This window comes from Sebastes umbrosus, chromosome 16 (assembly GCF_015220745.1).
Source record: "Sebastes umbrosus isolate fSebUmb1 chromosome 16, fSebUmb1.pri, whole genome shotgun sequence".
In the NCBI taxonomy this organism is placed as follows: Eukaryota; Metazoa; Chordata; class Actinopteri; order Perciformes; family Sebastidae; genus Sebastes; species Sebastes umbrosus.
In genome coordinates this window covers 30,954,418-30,981,587 of record NC_051284.1, presented here as the reverse complement: position 1 = coordinate 30,981,587, position 27,170 = coordinate 30,954,418, and the positions used below count along the sequence as shown (strand labels likewise).

The window sequence follows — 27,170 nt, the reverse complement described above, 5'->3', positions numbered from 1 at the left end:
TCCAGATCTGGTTCACAATAAAAATCTGCCGTAACTCAGTGTAAACATGAATGCAAACAATCTGTCCATTATGTGTTATGAAAATATTGACCCCACCACAGAAATTGCTGAGATGTGGGAACATTGCCACAACAAAGTCCGACACTATTCCCAAAATTCCTGCTTGTAATCCAGATGTTTTTGTGTAGTTCAGAGCCAGTAAAATATCTTTAAGATGCTCTGATCTAAATCTTTCACAAGCTTCTTGACCCTGAGAGAATAAAAGTCTGGAGGGGATAGACTGAATATGTTCAATAATTGGGAGAATAAAAGTCGTCAGATTGAGTTTTCTATCAGATATCAGAGAAGCAGATCTGCCGTATTTACCCGTTTTCTTTGATTCAGCGGAGACTAAACACACTGCTCCGTCTTCTGATCAACAACCTCATCAAAGTCTATTACAGCTCCTGTTTGTTTTTTTTCTTCTTCTCCCTCCTTAAAAAATATTAAAAAATCAATTAGTGAGAGAGTGCAGATCAAACGGTTTGAGTGACAGGCGACAAATTAATCAGCATCCTGAGGGACAGATGGCTTCAAAATGAACCGTCTCCGTCTTTTAGCCTCAAAGCAAAACATGATTCATCTTTACTGTGTTTAATACACAACAGAAGTAAGAAAACAACAGCTGCAATTAGTCTGTGGTTGGAAAAGGAGGACATGGAGGAAGGACAGAAGGGTGTAAGGGAGTTAGGGAAGGACATAGGGAGGAAGGAAATAAAAAAGGAAAGAGGATGATATTGAGGAGGCAAGAAAAAGTGTAGGAAATAGGAAGTAGAAGGGAGAAAAAACTGAGGTAAAAGAAAGTGAAAAGACAGAAAGGATGGATGGATGAAGAGTTGGGGACAAATTAAAAGAGTTGAAGGGAGGATATGAAGGACGGAGGGACAAAGGGAACAAGGAGGAAGGAAAGGAGGTAGGAAAGAATAAAGCTTCAGAGAGAGAGAGAGAGAGAGAGAGAGAGTGTTTATATATTTCCAGAAGCAGCACGGCAGTAATTTCAGATACAGTAAGTGTGTGTGTTCATGCTAATCAGTTGGCGCTAGCTGTGGCTGGGAAAACCCATAGACATGCTAATCAGAGACGGAGCTAACCGGCACTGGTTGGCACAGCGTAAAGAGAGAGAGAGAGAGGAACTGATTCAGAGGGTGAAGACTGTGAAGAAGGATAACGCTGTTCTTATTGTCAACAAATCACAAGTGAAGACTCGTCTCTCAACACTGTCTAACTTCCTGTTTCTGTGTCTCTCAGCTCCGAGCTCATTGGTTCCTAATGAGGACGTAAATATTTAAAAACACAAATATATAGTTACATCAGTGATTTCCTAAAACAGCTGCTCACTGTAGTTTCTATCAGACGAACAGGAGGACTATAGTTGGGGACTATTTTCAGCGGCGGATTCATCCACATTTGGTGCTTGAGGACCGTCCACAGAGGTTCATAAGAAAGACGATTTTACAACTTTGGAAAATGATCACAGAGGTGAAGTCGATGATCATGAGTTAAAATTGTAGAATTAAAACTGCTAAAATGGGGGAAAATGGAATTAGGACCGAAACTATTATTTCCAAACACGAAAAACAAGGAGGCTTAATGCCGGGTTCACACTGGACGCGGAAACGCCACGATGCACCACCATTTTCGCCACCAATTGGGCAGTTCACCCGCTCGCGATCCTCAGCGATATTTTCGGCGTCTAGTAACAGTTTTTCCGTGTGCCGCGAGTGAATCTGGCAAAAAAAAAACGCACTGATAATCTAAATGATATTAATGATATATTATGATATAAATGATGTGATTAAAAATGATAAAATATGCATCCCATAAACGCCTTTGACTCCCCCCCCCTCTCCCCGCTGTTCTCCCGGAGTTTTGATTCCTCCGATTCCTTCCCAGTCCCTCCACCCAATCACATTTCAGAATCCATCTACTAGATTTATTTGAAACAGCGTCGTGTCACTGCTGTTTGTGATCGTAGGTTTTAAAATGATGTACTTCACATATTTGTCAGTTGTTTCTAACAGCACTGTCCATGGTTCTGAAACAACAGTCAAGCCATAGTCACTTGTATCTCGTCCAATCATTTTGTTGGTTTTACTATATTTTGATTGATGAATAAAGCTTAAACAGAGGAGGAGGATCACTCAGCAAAAAGAAAAAGAAAACAGGGAAGACTTGATCATTTAGATTCGACTGTAAATTCTGAGTCGAGGACACGCCTCGTCTTAATCATCAATAAGTTAGTTGACAGAAATGTTGTGAACATTTTAGTCCAGTTGAGTCTAGATGAAGTATAAGCATTTTAGTCAAACTGCTTCCAGGTTTGAGTCCACAAGATGATCACAGAAAACACAGGGAATACTAAAAAGAGGGCAAGAAGATCTAACCACACTGAAACTAACTGCTTTCTTTATCCTCCCCAAACCTCTCTGTTTTTGAAAGATGCGTTGGATCCCATTTAAGACCTATAAACTGAAATAAAGCCGAGAGCCATGCAGTGTTAATGCTGGTCTGAACATGAGACAGATGAGATGAACGATAGAGGAATGAAAGCGTGAAGATGGAGAGAGAGATGAGGGATGAGGATGAGATGGAAGTAGAGATGGAGGGATGGAGGGACGAAGGAGGGCCGTCTCACAGAGCAGTTATGAGTGTTATTAAGAAACGGCTCGGCCGCTAACGGAGCGTTCAAATGGCGGTACAGCTGAACGCTTCACGGCCCGGCAAACACAAGCTCCACCGCCCTCTCTCTCTCTCTCTCCCCATCTACACTTTATCTAATTCTCTCTCTCTCTTTCTGATTCATTCATCTCTCTCTCTCTCTCTCTCTCCTTGTGTCCTCCAACTCTCCTGTTACATCTTAAACTGTAGAAATCCATTCAATCCATTGGTTTCCATCAGAGACAGCAGCCGTCTGTCTGTGTGTGTGTTCACATTATATAACCGCACATCACGGCTCTGAGAGAGTGTGTGTTTATCTTTTCAGTGTGTGTGTGTGTGTGTGTGTGTGAGGCAATAAACAAGGTAATAACAGTGTGGAGCTGGACTGTAGCAGATTCACTGCTATCAGGAGCTTTGATTGGAGCGAGTATCTTCCAACATGACGTTACACATCCTTCTACACTTTACTGTATATATAACTATAATAATGGTATACTGTCTATGTGGAGCATTTTATATTTCAACATAAAAGCTCCAAACATATATTAATAAGAAGTAAAAAGTCAATAGTTCGTTCCGTAGCAACATCAGCACCCAGCAGAGCTACGCTTCCGCCATTTTGGACTGAAAGCGACTACCGGATGCAAGTAAAACGTCCGCCTACAAAGAGACGTACAAAAGCAAAACAACATTATTTCTAATCTTTTGTCATAACTTTAATGTCTCTACTGAAATTTCCTGTTTTGGAACAATACAAATATTATAAATATGCATACTATCATAACTATTTACTTATTTATTTATTCAACTTTTGGTTCGGCTGCTTCCCAGAGGAGCAGAAAGTAAGCGATGGACATAAATGGTTGACAGTCGCACCGGGAGCAGGGAGCCCCGTCACGGTGCGGTGAGGTCCGGGCGGGGAGCGCTGTAAAGCTGCGGCCGCGAGCCACCTTCGCCCCGAGCCTTTCCAAGCCAACCAAGAGCCGGTCGCAGCGCACCGCCTCGTATGCGGGACTCCTCAGCCTGTTGTGTGTCGCTCACACCCTCCAGCTGGCTGTTAACGAGGGTTTAATGGCACAGAGAAGTACTCGTATCGGTACTCGTATCTGCGAGTACCCAAACGTAAGTACTTGCACTCGTACTCGGTCTGAAACAAAGTGGTATCGGTGCATCCCTAACTGTATTATCATAACATATGTCTCAAGTGATGCTCCAGGAGAAGTATCCCTTTACGAAGTCACAAAACATCAGACACCAATCATGAATTATCATGCCTACAAACACAGTGAATAAATGTGTCCACAACATGAAACCAGACTGTTTATCCACATGAAGTTTGCTTCAAATGGAACCAAGAAGTAATTCAACCAGTAATCTCCATTAGGGAGCTGTGATCGTGGCGTTCACCTTCTAATTCCACCCTCAGAAACGTTTCACATCCTTGTTGGATCTTGTTTGGACTCAGAGAAAATTCATCATGTTAAAACACACTACAATCCTAATTAGAATCAATCCTTTTGGCCGGGACAATTAATCCAGCCGGGAGAGATTTGTTTTTGCAACAGCGGACGTCTCCTAAACTAATGAAACATTGCAGATTGATTGTTCATTTCCTTAATTTTCCTCTAGCACAGTAATTCTGGACAATCCATTACCCCAAAGTCTGTCCACACATTTAGATTTTACATTAAATGATGTGCTTCACATGTGGAATAAAGACTTTAGTTAGTTCCTTTATAGAGGTTTTTACCAGGTAGTGTGTACGTTGTGACCCTCTCCCACTATCAGCACATACACAGTTTCCATGGTAACTATATTTCTGTATTTATTGGTGGGTATACTCCAGATACCGAGAGCATTTGATGGGTAAAACTCCACATCCCTGCCTACTCCCTCTGCTCCCGTCCTGTCCAATCATGTGTATTGGCAATCGGTGCAGCAGCTCTTTAAAAAAAGCTCCTTATTCCCCAGTTTATTCTGACATTTTGATTCACGATCAGCTGTAGGAGGAGGAGGGGGGAAAAAATAATTAAAAAATAAAGAAAAAAAAACACCCTTTGAGACAAACTCAGGGCCGCTTAACTAATTACCAACATATATCACTGCTGGCTCCGACAAGCCAATTACACCTGATTGGAAATACTTTACTTTGTTCAACACGTGCTTTTCATGTCGGTTTTAATTCGGTGTCAGAGCATTTCTGAATATTAGAGTGGATGATTGACTGCTGAGGGCCTCGCCGTGTACACTACATAAGCCAATAATGTCCCATTTGTCTGGTACGGAGGGAAAGCCGGATAAACAGATTAGAAAAGGACATTAGAAGTATAACTGGGTTAGTAAGGACATCAGCTCTAATGGGTGAACGTCCTTCACGAGAGTCTCGCTATGATTAATACAAAGTGATACCGACGACTGAGGGAGTTCCTGGAAACAGAAGATGACGAGACTGATGGGAAACAAGGTCACATTAACAAAACAAACATACCAAAAAGAGAAGTGTCTGTCAATGATCACATGACCAGGATGGTTTTATTGTTCATCTTTAATTAGTAATTCAAGACTCTAAAAGCCGTCTCTCACCAGTGCGATTGTTACGGCTGTATGTGTTTTCTGTGCTGCTGTCCCTTTTCCCTCTCCAGTAGCTCTGCCCAGGTGTGCTGCACTGCTCAACGAGGTTGGGATGGAAGTGCTTAAAAGCTCCTGTGCCAGCAGCAGAAGGGAGAGGCTTCTGGTGGGGGGACTTCTGGTTCTGCTGCCTCTCAGTTTATGACTTTATATTGCCTATTTTTGTGTCTTTTGTGGTTGGTTTGGGTCAGTGTTGGAGTGTTATTCGCCCCAATAGGGCGGCCCAAGGGTGGGGCATAACAAATGGGGGGCTCGTCCGAGATCAGATCGATGCAAAAATTCGGTGCGGGTACCCTATCGTTGAATGCACCTGATTGGTCCCTGGTTCTCTGTTTCAAACAGGAAACAACATGGCGGCCTGCTCGTAAACTTTCTGTTATTCAAACAATCCACCAAAATCTACTTTTGAAAACAGTCTAAGAGAGAAAATAGGCGATGATGCCACTGCTGAGTCTGGTTTCATTTTAGAACTAGATCGCCTGGTTTCACAGCTTGGTCCACGTTTCGTGAGCCGGACGTGTCGTGAAGGACGGACTCATTTGCATCGCCTTTTCAGTTTGATAGAGCAACGGCCAATGAGGAAACTCCAACACTCAACTGACCAATCATATAATTTCATCACTCAGTGAAAGACTCTTGATTTGTAGGGCTGGCCCTCTGCAGTCCAGCCAAAGATGCCTGAAACGCAACATCTTGCTGACTCCAAAACCCTGTAAATGACACCTCCACCTGTCTAAAAGACGCCTAAAATCCTTGTAAACAACCCTTGAAAACATCCTTGAAACCCTCTGTAAACCCATGCAACCCCTCAAAGACATCCAGACCTCTTTAAAAACACCTGGATTGATCAAAGTGTAACTGAAACTAGAGCCGACATCTTCTCTGAGATCACTGCGGAGCATCAGAACTCAGCTGTGTACAAATCTACGCAGACACTCAGCGAGACAAAAACATGTCGTTTCATATGCAAACCCGCGGAGAGAAACAGAGGCTGATTCAATAAGTGAACGCCTCTCTGTGAGCGTCCCCGTGTTCTACTTAATTGTGGCGTCTTTCAGGGGGTAAACAGAAAACAAGCGACTGTATTTTGCCGTCATTACAGCACATTGTTGGACAACAACACTTCCCGGAGCTGTTTTGTGTTTGCCAACAAAATAAAGAAAAAAAGATAGAGGTGTTGGAGTAATTGTTTCCATGGTGATTATTTTTTCCTCTTTGGTGTGCGAGTGTGTGACAGCATGCAAGAAAAAAAACAGAAAAAAAACGTCCGCCAGCTACGTCGGCAGCCGAAAGCAATTTCCTCGTCTAAATTTAGTTATGCAAAGCCTATGGGCATCATCAGCATTTGGTAATTAGTTTTATAATTACTGCTGTTTCCCTCTCCCTCTGTCATTCCATTTTTCTTTACACTGCGACCGGGGAATCAAAACATCTCACACTCACAGCTGGCCAAATTACTCCCCGTTTATTAAGTGCGAGCATGCACGGCAAGCCGTTTTAGCCGGCGGACGGAGCGGTGGCGACAGCGGCGGCGGCGGCGTCTACGCCGCAGAGCCGAGCCGGAGCTTAGCCGGGGGCCCCGACAGCAACGCTGCAGGTTTCAGCAGCGAGCGCGAGCCGAGGCGACGTCTGACAGGTTTATTATGTGAAGCAGCAGCAGCTGCTCGTCTCTTTTCTACATTTCAGATGTGAGTAAAAAGGAAGCAGCGATTACTACTGGATGGATATAACTGGATGGGGGGTCTTTGGGAAGGAGATAACAATTATCTTTCAGTGTGTACACGATGTAAATAATATGCTTCCATTCAGTCCCACTGGACTTCAGTTGTTGTTATCAGACATCAGAGGGAGGACCGTCCTGCTGTTAAATGACGACTAACCTAAATTTAACAGCTGGAGGGAGATCGGGGGAGGGGGGGGGGGGGGGTTCGCTTACAGACGGAAACATCAGGCTGGTAGCTGGAGAGGCCTCACGGTCCGTCAACGCAAATCTGGATCAACACGCCTCTTAAAGCTCTACTGTGGCAGCTGAAAACCTCTCAAGTACAACTTTATGTTTGGAAGTTAAAAACCGTTGATTTGTAGAGAAACATGTATAGAGCGTATATAGTGTAGGCCATGACGTGGACAATATGTGCACTTTTTGCCTGTTCCAATGCTATTTTGAAGCTTTATGATACAAACACTTTATAGTGCTTTCAGGTTGAAACATTTATGATTCTGAAGTGCTTAAGCAATGCTTGTCCAATCAACACAACACTGACAATATAGAACAATCAACACAACACTGACAATATAGAACAAAAAGCCCCCATAATGATCGACACACTGATGGGTTAAGGGCTTGATTTAAGGCGGTTATACGACCATTTATTGTATCTCTCGAGTACGAGAGTCTAAAAACAAATCTTAACACATCTTAACCTTTGAGACGAAACCGACTGTCTCAAATCTCCTTTATTTCAATTATACATTGAAAATTACGGACATTTGTGTATTTGTATCGCACTACATAATTAAATACATTTACTAAAGTTGTATTTAAAATTTTCAGATTCATTTTTGAAAAAGTTGAAATATTTTGATCCTGGGGCGCAGCGGTCGGGCCTTGGGAACGCTTGTACGTCGCGACGGTGTCTTTCCCGCATTCGAGCGCGCCTTACGCGCATCTACATCTCCAACAATGGATTTGAGGACACAAAAAAAACGCAGCATTTGAACAGACCGTTAGTCATCAGAGTGTTCAGGAGAAAGTTTGCATAGTACAATAAATAAGGCTTGAGGTGAAACTGTCTTGTGAGTCAACTGATTAAATATTGCATTTCTGTATCGGCATCAATGAGCAACAGGGAATTGCAACACAGATATGAAGCAGTTTACATATTTTGTCAACAAATGAGCACCGATAACTAATTTTTTTGGATTAGATTTTTATCAAAATGTTTCCATAGCTAATGTCTGATTTGGTACATGCTCATAATGTTAATAGTATAATAAAGTTACTTTTAAAGTTTCTTGTTTCCATACTTGACATTTCCCTTTCCCTTGTCTCATTAAAAACACAGCTCATAAACATACTGATAAGAGCTCTTTAGATACATTTTCTAAAAGAATGTACACTGTTTCTCCTGTTTTCTATTTCTAAAAGAGGCCTTTGCAACTAATAAACTTCACTTTTTTTATTTACAAATTCGCGTTGAAGTACGTTGCTTTATGACACCGAAACATCAACTCATTGTTTTCTGGTTTTGGGAACTTAATTGTCAAATAAAACTATAAGAAATATTCACAATTCTTTTTAGATCCTTATCAAAATGTGTATCTGTTATCTGTCCTTGCATAGCCTCCTCTCCTCACCTCCTCTCCTCTGTGAATCCAGCCCGGCTGCAGGCTGGGTTGTGGTGGATGTGAAGTGGGAGGGGTTCTGCTGTGTTTATCCGGGTGTCGGGGTCACTGTGTTCCCTCAGTATAATGGAGGAAGCCATTAGCCCAGCCAGCAGGCCGCATCATAAAAACGTCAGCTGGTACAAAGAGACGAGATGGATCATAACGAGACGAGACTCCCGCTGCTAGCTCTCTCTCTCTCTCTCTCTCTCTCTCTCTCTCAGCCTCTCTGATAGCCTCTGTCTCTCTAATTGACTGTCTCGTTTATTTTTCTCTCTTTCTCCCCCGTCTCGTCTTTATCCCTCTCATTTCTCTACACGGTCTCTCTCCTCTGATGCTCTCTCTCTCTCTCTCTCAGCGCTTACAGTCTCGCTAAGCAGGAGGTTGATTTTGTATAAAGCGGCAGTCTGGCTGTATGTAATGCTAAGTGGATGGGAACACACACACACACACATAAAACACACTTTCTAGAACAAGAGGAGTCAACTAGCATCGTTGTTAAATGTAGACGATATTTCACAACATGAGGAGGGATGATTTTTAAGCAAAATGACCAAAACACGAGCCCCTTTGTTAAGCTGCCATCCCCCCTCTCCATCCCATAGTAGCAGAGGGAGAGTAGGAGCAGAATATTTCTTTAACGCATTGATGCAACTTGTGATTTTTAGGTTGCAGCGGCTCAGATTTTAAAGCTAGAGCGAAGATACTGGTATCTTATGAAACTATAAAACCTGATGAATCCATCGGTACCAACCATGTCAGACTAGCTTGTCATGAAGGAGGCTAAATAACGCTCCGAAGTTGGCTGTCATTTTGCTGAAGAGGAAGAGGGAAGGAGGAGGAAGATGAAGGGGAGAGGAGGAGAAGATGGAGAGGAGGAGAGGGTTGGAAGAGGGAAGTTTGGAGGAGGATGAGAGAAAGAGAAAGGAGAAGAGGAAAGGAGGAGGAGAAGATGGAGAGGAGGAGGACATTAAAATAAAAAAGGGTGGAGGAGGATGACAAGAAGAGAGAGAAGGAGAGGAAGAAGAAAGGAGGAAGAAGATGGAGAGGAGGAGGAAGTCATGAAGAAGAAACGGTGGAGGAAGATGAGAGGAAGAGAGAGGAAGAGGAAAGAAGGAGGAAGATGAGAGGAGGAGGAGGAGGAGGAGAAGATGTGAAGAGGACAAAGTTACAAAAAAGTAAGGGAGAAAAATGAGAGGAAGAGAAAAGAGGAGAGGAAGAGGAAAGAAGGAGGAAGATGAGGGGAGGAGTGTCATCTAACAGACGTCATTATTGTGCAAGTACCTTTTTACTTGTTTCTTACTGCTTTCTGCTCTGAGTGACCAACACGTATCAGCCAACCATTAAGATTATTTAAGACACACTTTATCTGATCCTTGGCTCCAAAAAGCTAAATCTATATTCTCCCGTCTGCACCCTCAACATTTACTTACATTAATAATCATAAACCCGTTCTTAAAAGGAGACTCACAAGTAATATTTTTACATTAAATGACCCTGAACACACACACACACACAGCATGCTAAATAATCCCACCTTGTGCCTTCTGAGCTCCGGTACGGAGCCATAAATAGGTTTGTGGGTCTTATAAAAAATGCCATAATTTATATTTTAATAACCGAGAGAGAAGATATTTATACAGAATGTAAAGCAGCACAGATATGAATGTGTGTGAGTGTGTGTGTGTGTGTGTGTGTGTGTGTGTGTGCATATAAAACACGTGTGTGCTCAGTTTGCAGGTATACATGTGTGTTCTTAATATGTACATGTGTGTATTTTTTAGTGTAAAGTTTGTTTGCTCGCGCGCGTGTGTGTGTGTGTGTGTGTGTGTGTGTGTGTGTGTGTGTGTGTGTGTGTGTTTGTCTTGATTGTAGACTGGCTCATGAAGTGTGGCATTTTGGTGTCTGCTGCTTTCTGCATGCATAATGAATAGCCAGGTGTCGGAGGGGGTCACACACACACACATACACACACACAAACAGACGCAACAGACTGTCAGACAGACACACACACTATTGGGCACACATACTGTACGTGCAACTACACACACAGCCCTAAATTCACACACAAACACTTCGACAAACATTCAGTCACACACACTGAAACGGTGAGAGGTCAGTCGTATAAACGCACGCACGCACACACGCACACACGCACCAGCGAACGCACGCTTGCACGCACATGCACGCTTGCACGCTTGCACGCACGCACGCACACACAGGCCGGGTGTCAGGATGCTCAAAGGTCACGGGTGTTTGTGTGGTTGTTTGCGTGGCGTCCTGCAGCAGATGTGGAGACTCTCTGACAGGAAGTCAAAACCTCCAACACTAAACTGGAGAAGAGCAACTGATGGGTCAATTACTGCAAAGGTCAGGAGGGGAGGAGGAGGAGGAGGAGGAAGAGGAGGAGAGGAAGAGGGAAGGATGAGGAAGATGAGGGGAGGAGGAGGAGAAGATGGAGAGAAGGAGAATTGGGTTAGGAAGAGGGAAGGATGGAGGATAAAGAAAGGAAGAGAGAAAGAGGGAAGGATGAGGAAGATGAGGGGAGGAGGAGATGATGGAGAGGAACTTATAAAGAAGAAAGGGTGGAGGGAGATTAAAGGAAGAAAGAGAAGAAGAAGAGGAAAAGGAGGACGAAGAAGGAAAGGTCGAGGAGGATAAGAAGAAGAGAAAGAAGGAGCGGAAGATGAGGGGAGGAGGAAGTTACAAAGGAATGGTGGAGGAGGATGAGAGGAAGAGGAAATGAGAAGGAAGATGAGGGAGGAGGAGGAAGTTACAAAAAGTTAGGGAGGAGGAAGATGAGGAAGAGAACGGAGGAAGAGGAAAGGAAGAGGAAGATGAGGGGAAGAGGAGATGAAGATGGAGATGAGGAGGAAGTTACAATGTAGAAGGAATGGTGGGGGTGAGATGACAGGAAGAGAGAGGATGAGAGGAAGAGGGAAGGAGGAGGAAGATGAGGGAGGAGGAGATAAAGGAAAGGGGGACATTAGAAAGAAGAGGGGAGGAGGAGGAGGAGGAGGTGAACTGAGTTGAGCCGGTGGAGCACACAGTCGGAGTACAGAGAGAGAGAATGAATCAACAGACTGGAGGTCAGAGAGCTTCAGCTCACAGAGGAGCGCTTCATTCATGGACCTGAACCTCCAGCTGGATGGAGCAACAACTAACACGCTCAGTTCTACCAGTCAGCTTTATTATTATTGAAACATTATTATTATTATTATATGTTATATTTGTATTTAATGTTTCTCTCTTGCTGTGAAGCATGTTGTACCTGTGTTTAGAAAAGTCTATCAGTACATTTTTATTAGCATTTATTTCTGAAACTATTAAGAGATTAGTTGATCGATCACACTGTAATTGTGATATTGGAATCATTATTTTAGTCATTTATTATGTAAAAAAATCATAAACATATTCCGGTTTCTTCTTCATGAATGCAGAAAAAAATATAATCATGAATAAATATTTCTTCGCTCATAATTTTTGATCTTTTGAAATCAGCTGATAATTACAGATTTAAAAGAGAGAAATGTAGAAATATCGAAAAATAGACGGAAAGAGCAGGAGAAAGGGGGCATGGGAGAGAGAAAGAGAGAGAAAGAGACTAGTTACGAAGAAATGAAGAGAAAGAGGGAGAAAGGAAGAAGAGAGGAAAAATAAAAAAGAAGAATGAAGAAGTCATGAGAGAAAGAGGAAGAAATAAAGAAAGAGGGAGAGAAGAAGAGGAAAACACAATAAATGAGGATATTCTCAGAAGGTCTAACAGAGAGTTATCAGTGGTAATACTACACACTAAAACACACACACAGACACACACACACACACACAGCCATCTTCATTACCTGAACCGATGCAGAGCAGCTACACACTGAATCAATAACTCTGCTGTACTGAACACTGCAACACACACACACACACGGTAACACACAAAACAATTACAAAGGAAAAACTCACATAGGCATGGACACACACACATACACACACACACACACACACGCGCACACACACACACACACACACACAGACATACACACAGTGTATTGTAGAGGATATTCATTCATTAGAGTCAGTCGATAGGAGAGAGAAGACAAACTGAACACACACAACCCTGTAGAGAGAGTGTGTATCATGTACTGTACATGCTGTGTGTGTGTGTGTGTGTGTTTGTGTGTGTGTAGGTAGGAGGATAAATCTGATTAAAGTGCATATTGTGTGTGTGTGTGATATTTATATACAAGGTGAGAGCGGCCTCACCTTGCTCTGGATGTGTTTGTCGGGCTGTCGCGGTGAAGGAATGATTGGCTCAACAGAACGATATGCCATATTGTTGCCTCTATTTTGTAAATGTATTCTGATTTTAGTGCCTTATAAATAAGCTTTATTGTTCTGCTTTTATTAGGTAAATTGTTTTGGTTGCTATGACACGGAATATCCTCAGAAGTACACGTGTGCACAAGGTAGAGTACTCGCTCTGGATGAAGGGAAGGACTGACCCGCCGGTCTATATGGATTCATTTCTCCTCCATTGTTGTTGTTGTTCAGCAACAGTCTGTGTGCTATTTGTCCCGCCCCTCCTCTATTGGACATCTGGGTAACAAAAGTGACAGTGACGAGCGCAGCGTTTTACACAAAGCTGAACATTTTTCAACTCTCGGGGACCAGAAAAAATAAGAATAGACGCTCAGCACCTCGTCACGCTGCTGGCGTTTGCAGCATAGTGTAAATATGCGGCACCCCCATTGCAAAGAATAAAAAAAAAAGTGAATATATATCGGTTGTGGCGGTTGCCTGCCATCCCCTACGGTTGGCTAGTCAATAACGCGGTATTGTAATATTATGGTTATTGCGACAGCCCTCCTGTAAATGCAACATTATCAACTTATAAAGTTGTAGTGGTAAATGTGTTAGCATTTACACATTTGTCAAGTTACACATCCAGTTTTGTGTCCACCAGAGGAATATAAGTCCAATATTCACTCTCCTTTTAGCTCTGTGTTTGGTCTCCACCAACTCCTGAAGGAAATATCTGCTAAATGCGCGGCTCGGCTGCGTGTCAACTGCGTCTCTTCTAGAGATTCAAGGTCTCCGCGCGGTTCACAGCAACAACAGACAGTGAAGGTGATCTTTTGACTTTATATGACATCATATCAGCAACATTACCACAGTTGCGATGTCTATACTGTATCTGTAGAAAATGTCATGGACATGAAAAAAAGTAAAGATTTATTTTTAAATCAACAGTTCCTGCTTTCATTTCAAAATAAAAGCCCGAGGCTTTTATTCTGAAATATGTGCAGGACCGTGTTGTAGAACATGCAGTGACTTGCAGAGCTCCATGAATGCATATAGTATTTTGGATACTAACTATTATTTATAAATTATCACGCGTTTCTTAACCTTTCTCTGTCTAAAATAAATATAAATAATATTTATAATGAAATGAAATGGATTATTATGAATTATTATTATTATTATTATTATTATGCCATTATGAAAGGCAAACTCTATGTAGAAAGAAAGGGCTGACAGCAGCAGCAGCAGAAACGCAGCTGGTGTGAACACCCGACGCTTAAATCACGCTACTGATGTTTCCTGTGTGGACAAAGCGTAAAGCCGTCAGTAGAGCTGAGAGGAACTATAGAAATGGGTGATGATTCTCGTTGGGTTAATACACAGTAATACACCTTCAGCTCTGATATTAAACAGTTGTTAAACTGTTGACTTGAACCGTGTTGGAGGTGTCCAAATGTAAGATTTTAACCTAGTGTTTCCAGCCAATCAGAGACCAGCGTTTCCCCTAAACGACGGCATATTTTAGTCATTAGAATCAGATTCAGGTGAAGAGATAGGTCAGGTGTTGTGTGTACAACTGAGTGTAACATGTGACATGTGTGTGATTGTCTACAGGAAATGTCCAACACACACACACACACTAATCTGGTGTATACATTTCTGCTCCGTTCATTAAAATGCATGTGGCTCTTCAAAGCGCTGACGACAATGATGCCATCTGCTGCTGTGTGGCGAGGGTACGTGCACACAAACACACACACACACAAATACACGATCTTGCCCCATCACAAACACACAATTACTTCTATTCACACATTCCCACATCCTGAAGTACAATCTAGTTCTTGTTCACTCTGCATACAGGTAAATCTGCTGCTTGTAGTTCTTACACACACACACACACACACACACACTAAAACACACACACACACACACACACACACGCCACCAGAAAATTTGAAGCAATTTGCTTTCATCTTGGGGTCATTCCTACGAGCCCAAACGTCCCTTTTAAAAGCGAGCGCTCCTCTTCTCCTCTAAGTGCGTCGCACAAAGGGCCCATTTCAAAGGCAAATTCCACTTAGATTCACAAGTGCTGTGTATACTCTGGTACTCCAGGCAGAAATTCATCAAAGCTTAATGTTCCCTTCACAGGAAATCACTTAGCGCGCAAGCTAGCCGTCTCTGTGTGTGTGTGCGTGTGCGTGTGTGTGTGTGTGTGTGTGTGTGTGTGTGTGTGTGTGTGTGTGAGAGTTTCCCATGTTGTTTGATAGCAGTTTAAAGGGCCGGACAATCAGTGCAGCGCTGCTCACCTCCGGCCTGATATCCTTCTGTTTGTATGTTCAAATTCATTAAAATATAAAGGTTTGTTTCGTGGTGTTTTCTTTTTAATTTATAAGAGACATGTAATGTTTTATACTTCTGGTGAATATAATCCATCAATCTTATTTCCATAGATGTATTTAGTATCTACAGTTCCCTTTGTTAACACCTTATTTTGAAAAGCGGACGTAGTCCCACGTGTCTACTTCCTCTAACTTCTCCAAGGTGGTCTCTAGCTCTCCCGTCAGCTCCGTTCTCTTTATCCATCCATGGTCAGCTCCATCAGGGCCGTTTCAATGCAGAGAACATAAATGTCAGTATCTGGGTGCTCTACAGTTGTAGCGTCGGCCCATTTGACCACGGAGACGAGAGCGACGGCCGGCTCCACCGCAACGTTTCCTGCTAACTTTTTCGCTTTTTTTTTTTCCGCCTATTGTTCTGCCTTTTTTCAGATGTATTTCAGACGTTATTCAAACTTTTATTCAGACTGTTTCAGACTTTTGTTTGAACATCTTTCTGCCTTTTTCTGGACATTTTTTTGGGCCATATTTCGGACATACTTTGGCATTTTTCCGTCCTTTTTTCAGACTTTTTTTCGGATATATTTCAGACGTTTTTCAGACTTTTATTCAGACATCTATCAGCCTTTTTGGACATTTTTTGGGCCATATTTTGGATATATTTCTGACTTCTTTCAGCCTTCGTTCGAACCTTATTTTGGCCTTTTTTTTAGAAGTGAGCATGCAGCTTTAGCCGTGATGTCTAGCTCTGCTTTTCCTGTCAATGTGTGAAACCCAAAGTGTTTCCATCCTTTACTGGATGTGTAGTATTTACCACGCTGGATTTAACATGAGAGGGTGCAGGTCGTATCCATGTGGACCCTCCGAGGTTTTCTACTTTCTGAGGTTTGTTTTGGTTGACGGATACGGAACGGATATGACGTTACGTTACTCAGACTACAACAATAAAAGCGTTAACTTCCTTCTACCTCCACATAGACTGAAATGAAGCAAAACTTTGGCTTTACATCGCAAGCGATGTACTCGTACAGTAGGAGGAGGAATTACACAACAACATTTCTAAAATCATACAGTGTATGCCCAACGAGCATCGACATACCACAATGAGAGAAATAGTTTTTGGACGCTAAAGTTCAGCAGTGAGGCTTTCAAGCTGCAATATGCAATATCTTGTTATTCTAAAAAGTCATTTCTGTTGGTAGTTTTCATCAGGACTTTCCTTGATGTAAAAACTACGATTCTAAATGTGACTTTCTTGCTTTAAATGATGGATGAATAGCCAAAGATACGGCAAAAAACTAACCAAGAAACATCAAGAAAAGAACAAAGCGTACTCAGGTTCACTGCAGGTGTTGCTATGGCATCACTACGAAGGAAAACGTTCTTGTTCAGGGGAAGGGAAACGTACAAAGAGATTTATTCTTCAACAAGAGTCGTTCTATTGACTCTTCCTTGGACTTACACAGCCCCTCATACACCAGTTTAAAGACAAGCCCCTGCCCTACCTTTGACCGAGGTGTTGGGCGGCGGTCCCTCCATGCGCAGGTTCCACGGCGGGTCCCCCTGGTTGGCGAAGTCCCTCATCTTCAGGTAGCTGATGGTGAGCCGGATGATGGAGGCCTTGTCCAGCTGGCTGGTGATGGCGCCCGGCAGTGGCAGCATCTTGGCCAGCTCGTAAAACTCAAAGTTCTCCTTTCCCCGCCGCGATCGCGCCGCGTCCCGCGACTTCTCCTTCCTCAGAGCCTGCAGCCTGGAACCGGACAAAGCAGAAGAATGTGAGTAAATCTGACGGGCAGAATGAGATTCACAGTAGACTAAATGTAGAAATGTACTTGAAAATACTTTAAATAAAATTAACCCTATTTGCATATCACGTGACCACGAAAGAAAGTTGGGTAAAAGACGAATCAGACCTTCTTCTGGTACTGGGAGATGACTCTTTGTAGATATGAGAATATGCAAATTTGCAGATGACATCACATCGACTCAAAATAACAAAGAGGGAAACAGCGCCAACAGACATCACCTTCATCCATACTGAAAGTACACTATAATGTAAGTAGCTGACAATCTGTCTCTCTTCTCCTTTATTCCATTACTTCCTCTCTTCCTCCTCTTCCTCCTCGTCCTCTCCATCACTTTCCACTCTATTACTTCATCTGAAAGAGCTGCTCTGTTTATTCTCTCCCTCTCTTTCACCCTTCAACAACAACAGTGACGACCATACTTTCCCGCGGCCTCTCATCATCATCGGACGCCGTTATGAATTAACTCGGCAATAAATCAGCTGCTAAAAACCTCTGTGGGCTTCCTGCCGGCCACGCACACACGCACGTGCACGCACACACACACATAAAGACAGGTGATTAATTTTTGTCGGTGCAAAAAAAAAAAAAGTGAGAGAGAAAGTGTTAGAGGGATAAAAGGGGGGAGAGATAGAAGGAGGAGGAGGTAAAGAGAAGGAGAGGGATGAGATGGAGGGATAGCAAACACTTTAGAGGAGGAGGAGGAGGAGGAGCAGGAGGAGGAGGAAGAGGAGGAGGAGGAGGAGGAGTTGTTGTTTAGGGCTAGAGATGAAAAATGGCTGTCATCTGGCAAAGAATATCATTTTCATTCTGTTTGTCGTTTATTTATCAGAGAGAATAAACAGTAAATGAGGAGGAGAGGAGAGGAAAGGGGATACGGGGGAGGAGAGGAGAGGACAGAAGAGGAGACGAGAGGAGAGGAGAGGAGAGGAGAGGAGAGGAGAGGAGAGGAGAGGAGAGAAAAAGGGATAAGGTGGGAGGAGAGAGGAGAGGAAAAGAGATCATGGGGGAGGAGAAGAGAGGAGACGAAAAGGGATCATGGGGAGAAGAGGAGAGGAGAGGAAAAAGGATAAGGAGGAAAGGAGAGGAGACGAAAAGGGAGCATGGGGAGGAGAGGAGAGGAAAGGAGACGAAAAGGGAGCATGGAGAGGAGAGGAGAGGAGAGGAAAAGGGATAAGGAGGAGAGGAAAAGGGAGCATGGAGAGGAGAGGAGAGGAGAGGAGAGGAGAGGAGAGGAAAAGGGATAAGGAGGAGAGGAAAAGGGAGCATGGGGAGGAGAGGAGAGGAGAGGAGAGGAGAGGAGAGGAGGGGAGAGGAAAATGGATAACACTCTTTCTAACAGGATGTGATGTGAACGAGCTAACATCAGATAGTTCACGTTTTTCCAGATGAAGACGTCCTAACCGGCTCCGCTCATCAGAGAACGGACGTGTTGCTTGTTTAAAGAAACTCACCCCGTCTGTTTGGATGTAAAGTTTAACACCTCCAGCCTGTTTTCACTGGTCAACATCAACACTGACAGTAACTGACATCAATCAATATCACTCTCTGTAATACAGAAATAGATAGAATAGATCTAACACCACTGTGTAGATGACACATTCAGTTCTTTTTCAGTGTTAAATATAGTTTTGTCAGCACCGAAAATCCGTAGTCATTAGTCAGAAGAGAAGATCTAAATCAGTCGGATGTACACGGAACTCTCTACTAACTTTTTCATCATCATTATATCATTAGTTAATTATTCAAAGTGAAATTTAACATTAATAAACATCAAACTTGATGTTTATTTTGTTCATAAACTTATAATTTATCCCAAAAAAAAATTGTTTTAAAAAGTAATTTTATTGATTTTGATGTTAACAATGCAGCTTACTTAAATTTAAATAATTAAATCATTTTAAATTTAATAATTTATATATAATAATTAAAATAAATTAAAATTGTATTTTTAAAAAATTATATATAATAATTTAATTACATTTTTTATTTAATTTTTTATGATATTTTAAGAAATATATGTATGTGTAAAAAGTAGCATTTGGTCAAAAAACAATGCATGTGTTGTATGCGTGTGTGTGTTTATGTTGTCAAGGAGGTTTTACAAGAACTGAGCACTAAACAAAACATAATTTTCATCGTTGTTCATTCTGACAGGTATTTTTCTTTCAACTCTAGTCCTAAATTCGTCCCAAAGTTTTAATTTTAATCCCCCCTGGTCCTATTTTTTTCAGCCCCGGGACGACGGGACGTCCTTAAGCTCGAGCCCTGGTTACATTTATTTTAAAATGTTGAGCCACAGATTTTTATATTCATAACAGAACAAATAAGGTAGCGGAATATATTTGATTTAAATAACCTGCACTATGTTCGCTATATTTACTCACACAGATGTGTGTGTGTGTGTGTGTGTGTGTGTGTGTGTGTTGTTGTGTGTGTGTGTGTGTGTGTGTGTGTGTGTGTGTGTGTGTGTGTGAAGGCTGGCGGCTGCTGGGAGCGGCGAGGAGCGGCGAGGCAGACGGGATTTATTTGTTCCGCAAACTTGGAAAGCATTATGTTGATGGACGACAAATACGTCTTCATGTCTGTCTGCTCCGTGTGTGTGTGCGTGTGTGCGTGTGTGTGTGCGTGTGTGAGTGTGTGTGTGTGTGTGTGTGAGTTGACGAGGAGGTGTGTTTGACCTTGACTCAAACAGACATATTTATCATGTACCGGCTGAGTAGGTAAATGCAACACTTGTTGTGATCGGTGTGTGTGTGTGTGTGTGTGTGTGTGTGTGTGTGTGTGTGTGTGTGTGTGTCAGTGTGTCGGTGTTTGGGTCTTATAAACATGAAATGAAACCGTGTCGTAAAGTTCAGCCCGGTGACTTGATGGTGTTTTAAAGAGCTTGTCACGCCGGCGAGGTGTGTGTGTGTGTGTGTGTGTGTGATGTCGTAAAGTTCAGCGAGGTGGGTCGATGGCTTTTTAAAGAGCTTGTCAGCTGAAAGGAAGAGATATGTGTGTTTTCTGTATGTGAGAGTGTGTGGGATTATTTTAAGAGTGCGTGGGCAGAGAGCATGCTGGGAAGGTCGCTGGGTGGTCGAGGTTTAACTTCCAGGTCGATTGGAGGTCAAACTGGCCATCAGTCATGTGACGGGACGGACCGTCGTCGGGCAGATTTCCTGTCTCGAGCTGTTTGTTTTATTCAGTTTGGTGGAGACGGCTTTTATTTTTCTATTTAGATATTTGACATACCTGTTACTACTGATGCACCTTACCTACAACTATCACAGTGGTTATATTGTTCTTACCCTCAGCTGATTTGCAGCACAGTCCAGAGCACTTGCCACACCTATATTTAAGTGCCTTTACTAACTAAAACATCAGATTTATATCAAAGAAATAAGAAGTGGCCATCCTTTAGTTCAGTAAAATCCTAACACAGTGTGTAGCGTCTCATCTGCCTGCTGACAGCTCCATCAGACCAACTGTTGCTCACACTGAACGGCAGTAGAGGGCGTGTCCTCACGCCGCTCTGCCCTCGTTGCTCTGCCCTCTGCTCCCGATTTTCATTACACTTAGCTAATTCTGATCATAAACTGTATAAAAGAAGTGGACATAATCACTGGGACATCACCCATTGGTTTGTGGACTATGGTTTTGAAGCCTCGGCATTTTAGCCGTCACCATCTTGATTTTTTAGAACCAGAAGAGACTCGACTAGAGTGTGGAGCACTCAACTGAACGCTGAATCTGACATTTTTATGCGACCAAAATGTTATAATTAACTCTGATGAAGTGAAAACAGACTGTGAAAGGGTTGAAGTTGTAAGACGAAAACACGGACAACTCCCAGACCGGACAACGCCGTGGTAGCGACCTGTCAATCACAAGGTAGCCCCGCCCTAAAGCATCCCCTGCTTTATGGTCTATCTGACTCTAAATGGGACCATCATTAACTAAATGAACATCATGCTGTATTGAAGAAGACTTGAAACTAGAGATTGAGACCATAAACTCATGTTTACAATGTTTACTGAGGGAATAAATCAAGAGAGAAGTAGGGTCATTTTCTCATAGACTTCTATACAACCAGAGGAGTCGCCCCCTGCTGGCTGCTAGAGAGAATGCAGGTTTAAGGCACTTTTCAGACCCGGAGGTAGCTGCCTGATTCTGAGACAGTCTTTATAGTCTGCCACGCTGCTGCACTGCAGTTGGTCTGCAAACAATAACAAAGTCAAAACAAAAAAAGTCAGATGCTTTGAATCTGCTTCTTGACTAATGACTCCAATTATTGAGTGACTTGCAGAGATACCGGGAGGCAGTGGGATGCAGCCAGGAAGAGGCGTTGACAGCAGGCCTTCCAGTGAACAGGGACGAACACTTTTAGCCGTCACATTTAGTCAAACAACAGGAAGTATGAACTAGTTTACTTAAAACATAGTGAGGCTTTAACCGGTCCTGTTGAAACGAGGCCTCAAGTAGCTTCAGATTGAAAATCCAGTTTCAACTTTCAAAGAAATCTAAATGTATTTACTAATATTCAGCTTTTTATCCTTCTAGATCATATAGTCAGAAAACAAACCTCTGATAGTCAACAACATATTTAACAGGAAAACACCAACTGAACACAAATACACTGAACATTAAAAGGTGTGTGATGAACGGGATGCTAAGAAGTGGCTTGAATTTGATTGTTTTTTATATTATTTTTTACTTCAACCAGCCAATAATCTGCCTCTAAATCTGAGCTCTGATGCTTTTAATGAGGGACTTTTCAAACAACCATGTTTAAGACAAGAACCCGTCTGAATCACAATCCTTTGAACCAACAGAATACTAAATGTTTCTGCTGAAACTCTATTCAGATGATATTGTAGAAACATTCCGCAGAGACTGAAACACATTAACTTTCAGGCCCGCCACACTTTGTTCAAACAGAAGTCAATTCTTGTTCAATTCCTATTTGAGAATAAACTCTGTGGTTAATTTCTTTGTTTCCTGTTGCGTCCAGATATCAGAGTATCTGTTTACATGATCAGCTCATCCATCTGCAGAGGCCAAACTGAGAGGAAGAATATTTCAGAGTGCGTTTAAAAAAATAAAATAAAATGCATGCAGGAACGTCAGCGGCGAGATAACGAGAAACACGGCGAGCAATATGAAGAGAGAGATGAAGGCGGGAGATAAAACTCAGAGGGAACGCTGCACGGTGGCCAACGGGGAAATGTGGCGAGGTTTGAGGTCCTGACCGCTGATAGCCATCGTGCGCGCACACACACACACACACACACACACACACACACACACACACACACACACACACACACACACACACACACACACACACACACACACACACACACACACACACACACACACACACACACACACACCCTTAACAACTGATAGTAATCTCTGTCTCTCTGCGCACACACACACACAGTTAAACAAAACCTGTACAGATTTGAATCCGGTTAAGACGTGATGTTCAGATACAAAGTGTGTGTTAGTGAGAGAGCGCACGTGAAGAAGAGGAAGAAAGAAAATGAAATAATGAGAAGAGAGAGATTTTAACAGAGAAAAAGGAGGAAGAGACGCTGATGAGTGATGTGTGGCTGAAAAGAGGTAGAAAGAAAGAAGGAGAAAATGAAGGTAGAAAGAATGGAAGAGTGTCAGGATTCATTTAGGAACAGACTGAACTTCAATCTGCAGCCAAAACTCAAATCTGGAAGATGTCAAGTAGAAAACTGTATTTATCAAGAGCCTCAAGAGGAGGGAATCACTCCTAACGGGGCAAAAACAACGAGGGATGGGTACTGAAACCCGGTATTAAACGGACACCGGTGCTATATTATTCAAGTATTTATACGCTCCGACGTGATCGGTTCTTTTATTGGTACTTTTTAACATTTTGGTGTAATTTATTATCATGCTGCAGCATGCATCTCACGAGTAAAAAGCCAATACTTTATCAATACACCCGAAAACAAGCATAAACATGTAGAAAAAAGATATTTCTGTTCGCAGTCTCTCATCCACCACTGCTATGTTTACTCAAACTAGTTTGCTGTCTGTATGTAGTGTGACTGTTTAGCTTAGTTTGTCACGTATCTTAAAATTCTTGTCAACCAATCAGCAGGCCGCAGAGGACAGAGGACAGAGGACAGAGGACAGAGGACAGAGGACAGGAGGAAGGACTGATACTTCACTCAGTAATATTATTTATTCTATTGACATTTTAGATTAGATTCCAACAAGATATTATTGAGTTTATATAGTGATTTTACATTACTGTTGCTGCTCTAGAAACATTTAAAATATAAATAAATTCTAATCCTGTTCTGAATTTATTCTTTTTTTAAAAATAATACATTAAAAAAAGTATTATTTAGTAATGAAAAAGAACCGATAAAGAGTATCGATAAAGGCTCTCCTGGTTAAAAGTCCTGTGTTTGTTGGACCCACCCACCATGAATGGTCTTTCCTGCTTTTCATACTACGTCACTAACTGTTACCGTAGCATTAATACGAGGATGCGTTTACATTGCAGTCAGTACAGGATACATGGCGTACAAAACACATGCGGAAATCAAGAAAGACGTACTTATTGCACGCTAAACGGCTTGCGCATTATTGTGGCATTTATACGCCTTTTTGTACCTCCTCTCCCTCCATCTTCCTCTGTTCCTCTCTCTCTCTCTCTCTCTCTCTCTCTCTCTCTCTCCCTGTCTTTCAATTCAGCCAATCAGGTGACCTGCAGCCCAGGTTCCACCCCGTCAACTCCAGAGAGGACGAGAACACACACACACACACACACACACACACACACACACACTCAGACAAAAGGCCCTTCAGGAGGAGGGTAATTGCTTCCATGGCGATGGGAAAGGAAGGCAGAGAACAAGTGTCACTTTGGATTAAGCCCCGCCTGCTGACATCGCCATGGCGATGACACCGCCGCTCGCTACGAGTGTGTGTGTTCACTGATCAGGGGACTGAGTGCCAAAACCAATCTACCTATTGTGAGAGAGAGAGAGGAGGAAAGATGGGGAGAAAGAGATGAACAGAAGGGAAGAGAGGAGAGGAGATAACAGAGAGATGAAGGAAATACATAAAAGGGAAGAAAGAGAATCGAAGGGACGAACATGGAGAGCAAATAGTGATGGAAAGAGGAGGAGAAAGGGTTGATAGACATGGAAGAAGAGGAGCGATGGAGGAGAAAGACTGAGATGAAAAACAAAAAAAAAAATGAGGTTAGGAGGAAAAAAGAGAGGTCAAGTGACAGAAAGAGAGAGAATAGAGAGAATAGAGAAGAGTGGTAGTGATTGAGCTGCAGTCTCGTATCGATCATAAAGGAACAATAACCTGTCATTTGGTGAAATAAACTCAACAAATTATAGGATTAAACAACCCGACTGAGAGAAACTGAAGGAGATTTGTTGTGTGTTTAGTTTGTCTTGTTGCCAGCAACCACAGGAATGCAGCTCACTGTGTGTGTGTGTGTGGAGGAAAAGTTAAAGAGGAGGAGGAGAAGACGAAGAAGACGAAGAAGACAAAGAAGACGAAGAAGAAGAAGAAGAAGAAGAAGAAGAAGAAAGCGGAGAAACAGCCTCAGTTTGATTAACATCTAAAGCTGCAGAGACACTTGTTGCGCAGTGAGATTAAATACAAAGTCAATGCAAAGAGGTGAATTGACGCAAATTCACGCCAGGCGACGTGGATGGCAAACACGTGAAATTTGCGTCTTTTGCATATTCGCTGAACTGAAATATTTCCATTTCGACACAAGATTTTCCTCCTGCGGTCACTGACGTCCCGACGACGTTGAATCAGAAATGGAGGAAACATCTTGCATGTGTCTGTAGTCACCCAGAGCTACGATAGTTGATCACATCTGTACAGAGAGCGGACCAAGCTCTGTGTAGAAACCACAGACTGTCTACAGTAGAAACAACAACGTCTCTAGATGACGTCATGTTGAGTGTTGATGGAGCAGCTGCATAGCCTGGCACTGATCCATCCAGACTCCATTCAGAAAACAAGCATTTTAAAAGTTGTCTGCTTGTCGTCTTGGTAACAGACCTGACAAAGCATGAATTCAGACTTTTTACTAATCAGCATCATTATGTTGTTATTTCAGCATCATTTTGATCTGTTTATTGATATTAAATCACAACACAATCTGTTTATTTTGGGTTAATACCGCAGTAGTGACATGTGGCTTGCTAGATACAGTTAGTGCGATGGTATTGTATGTGAATACAGCTCGCCGCCGGGTGACGTTATGAACCCAGACACGACTGCGTTTGGTTTTCTGACATATCTGGGACTTCCACAAAATGTACAAAGCAGCAATAGTGGTTATTTCTTCCATGGTTGATGGAGGAAATGGAGAAAAGAAAAGTTGTTCGTATCTATGGAGACAAGCTCCTCCTCCTCTCCGGCGCGTCGAAACACAACTCGGTCCAACTCGCGAGAAGAAGATTTGCTTCACACATTGTGTTTAAACCTGGTATTTCGGCACAGATGCAGATACACACTAATATTATTAGTATTATACTATTAGTAGAATTAGATTCCAGTGGTGGCTGCGTAGGATTGTTTTGTGTAATCCAAACATTTCCTATAACTCCAGAGCGTTGTAAAGTCCAAAAGTCAACATTTACTGAAAAAAAAGATAGATGTAATCATTTCCAATATATCCTGCTTCAATCCACATTTGTTGGCGTTAAAGAAAGTTGATATGATAAAATAAGACTCTTTAAAAACGGTGAATCTTTTAGCATTTCTTAGACACAAGTAGATGGAAACAGCTGCTTTAAATAGATGTGAAATAAAGCAGCAGTAAGTGAGACAGTGAACGGGAGTTTGTTTTTGTTACTGACAAAATAAAATAAATAAAACTATGAAATAAAATAACAGCCAACAAAATAAAACCACTAGTGATGGTGAGAGAGAGCTGGCGGTGTTTGATCTCTACCAGGATACTCCGACTACACCTCCTGAAGCTGAACACACAGACACACACAGCATCATTACAACACTAATCATCCTCCAAAAAAACAAACTGCAGGTTGAATGTGAACAAGAAAGAGATGGAGAGAGGAGAGGAGGAGAGGAAAAGAAGCAGCAGTGAAGGATGGAGAGGAGGAGAGGGACCAAGGAGGAAAAGAGGAGAGAGTTGTTAGGGACTATTTTCAGCGGCGGATTAATCCACATGTGGAGCTCCAGTGAGTGTTAGTGTCAGCAGGACAGTGTTTGAGTGATTGTGTGTGTGTTCATGGTGATGAAGGAAACATGTCACCATCATTTACGTGTTTTAATAGTTTCTAGACAACAGTGCAGCTCTATGATACAGGTCGTCTCTCTGTCTCTGTCTCTCATTGAGACATTTAGGAAAATGTCCCGCGGTGTTTGGACGCGTTCGACACCGTCTATCTGTTTTACCAATCTGTGCCTGCCACGCTGCTTTAGCATCAACCCGAGCATGACAGCGAGCTGAGCCGGCTGCAGCGTGCTGCTGCTAAAATAACACACACACACACACACACACTGTGCTTCAGGTAAAAACACACTGTTTCATACAAATACACATTTGATATTTGATTTACCAGAATGGTGACTTGACATCTAAACAGCCAACGGAAGCTTTCTTCTCTTTTTCTGGGAGTTAAATTTTGCGTTTCTTTTGTAACTGAGCACGTCTTTTGGTCATTCTAGACTTTAAGAAAAGCATATGTTTACTTTTTTGTTGCAATACTACTATTAATACTATTCTATAATACTCATATCCTAGCAAAAATAAACTCTTAAATTAAATAGAAATGACACTTTTATCAGGCTTTCCCCTGCAAACTAAAACATCTTGTCACAATAACATCATAATGTCTTTAAGGAACAATTATATTATATTATTATATACTTTTTTCCACTGAGTTAAAGAGAAACAGAGATATATAAAATGTCTGGAAAATTCATTAAAAACGGAGGTAAAAATGTAAATCAGCCTTTTGCATGAGCCCATTTATCACTAGTGCAG

The 27,170-nt window shown here is 42.3% G+C and overlaps 1 protein-coding gene and 1 long non-coding RNA gene across 8 annotated transcripts in view; one reads left to right on the top strand and one right to left on the bottom strand.

Annotated features, from left to right (window-relative positions):
* Positions 1-27,170, bottom strand: part of LOC119504491 (neuronal PAS domain-containing protein 3) — a 317,816-nt gene that overhangs the window by 164,713 nt on the left and 125,933 nt on the right. For all 7 annotated transcript variants that reach the window (XM_037796620.1, XM_037796619.1, XM_037796621.1 and 4 more), the window contains one exon: positions 16,850-17,094. In XM_037796620.1, the coding sequence (XP_037652548.1) occupies positions 16,850-17,094 (245 nt within the window). The remainder of the gene's footprint in view (positions 1-16,849; positions 17,095-27,170) is intronic.
* LOC119504493 lies at positions 5,730-26,945 on the top strand. The gene is made up of 5 exons (XR_005210577.1): positions 5,730-5,739; positions 19,471-19,480; positions 22,624-22,630; positions 25,340-25,348; positions 26,313-26,945. It is a non-coding gene; the product is annotated as an uncharacterized LOC119504493 (long non-coding RNA).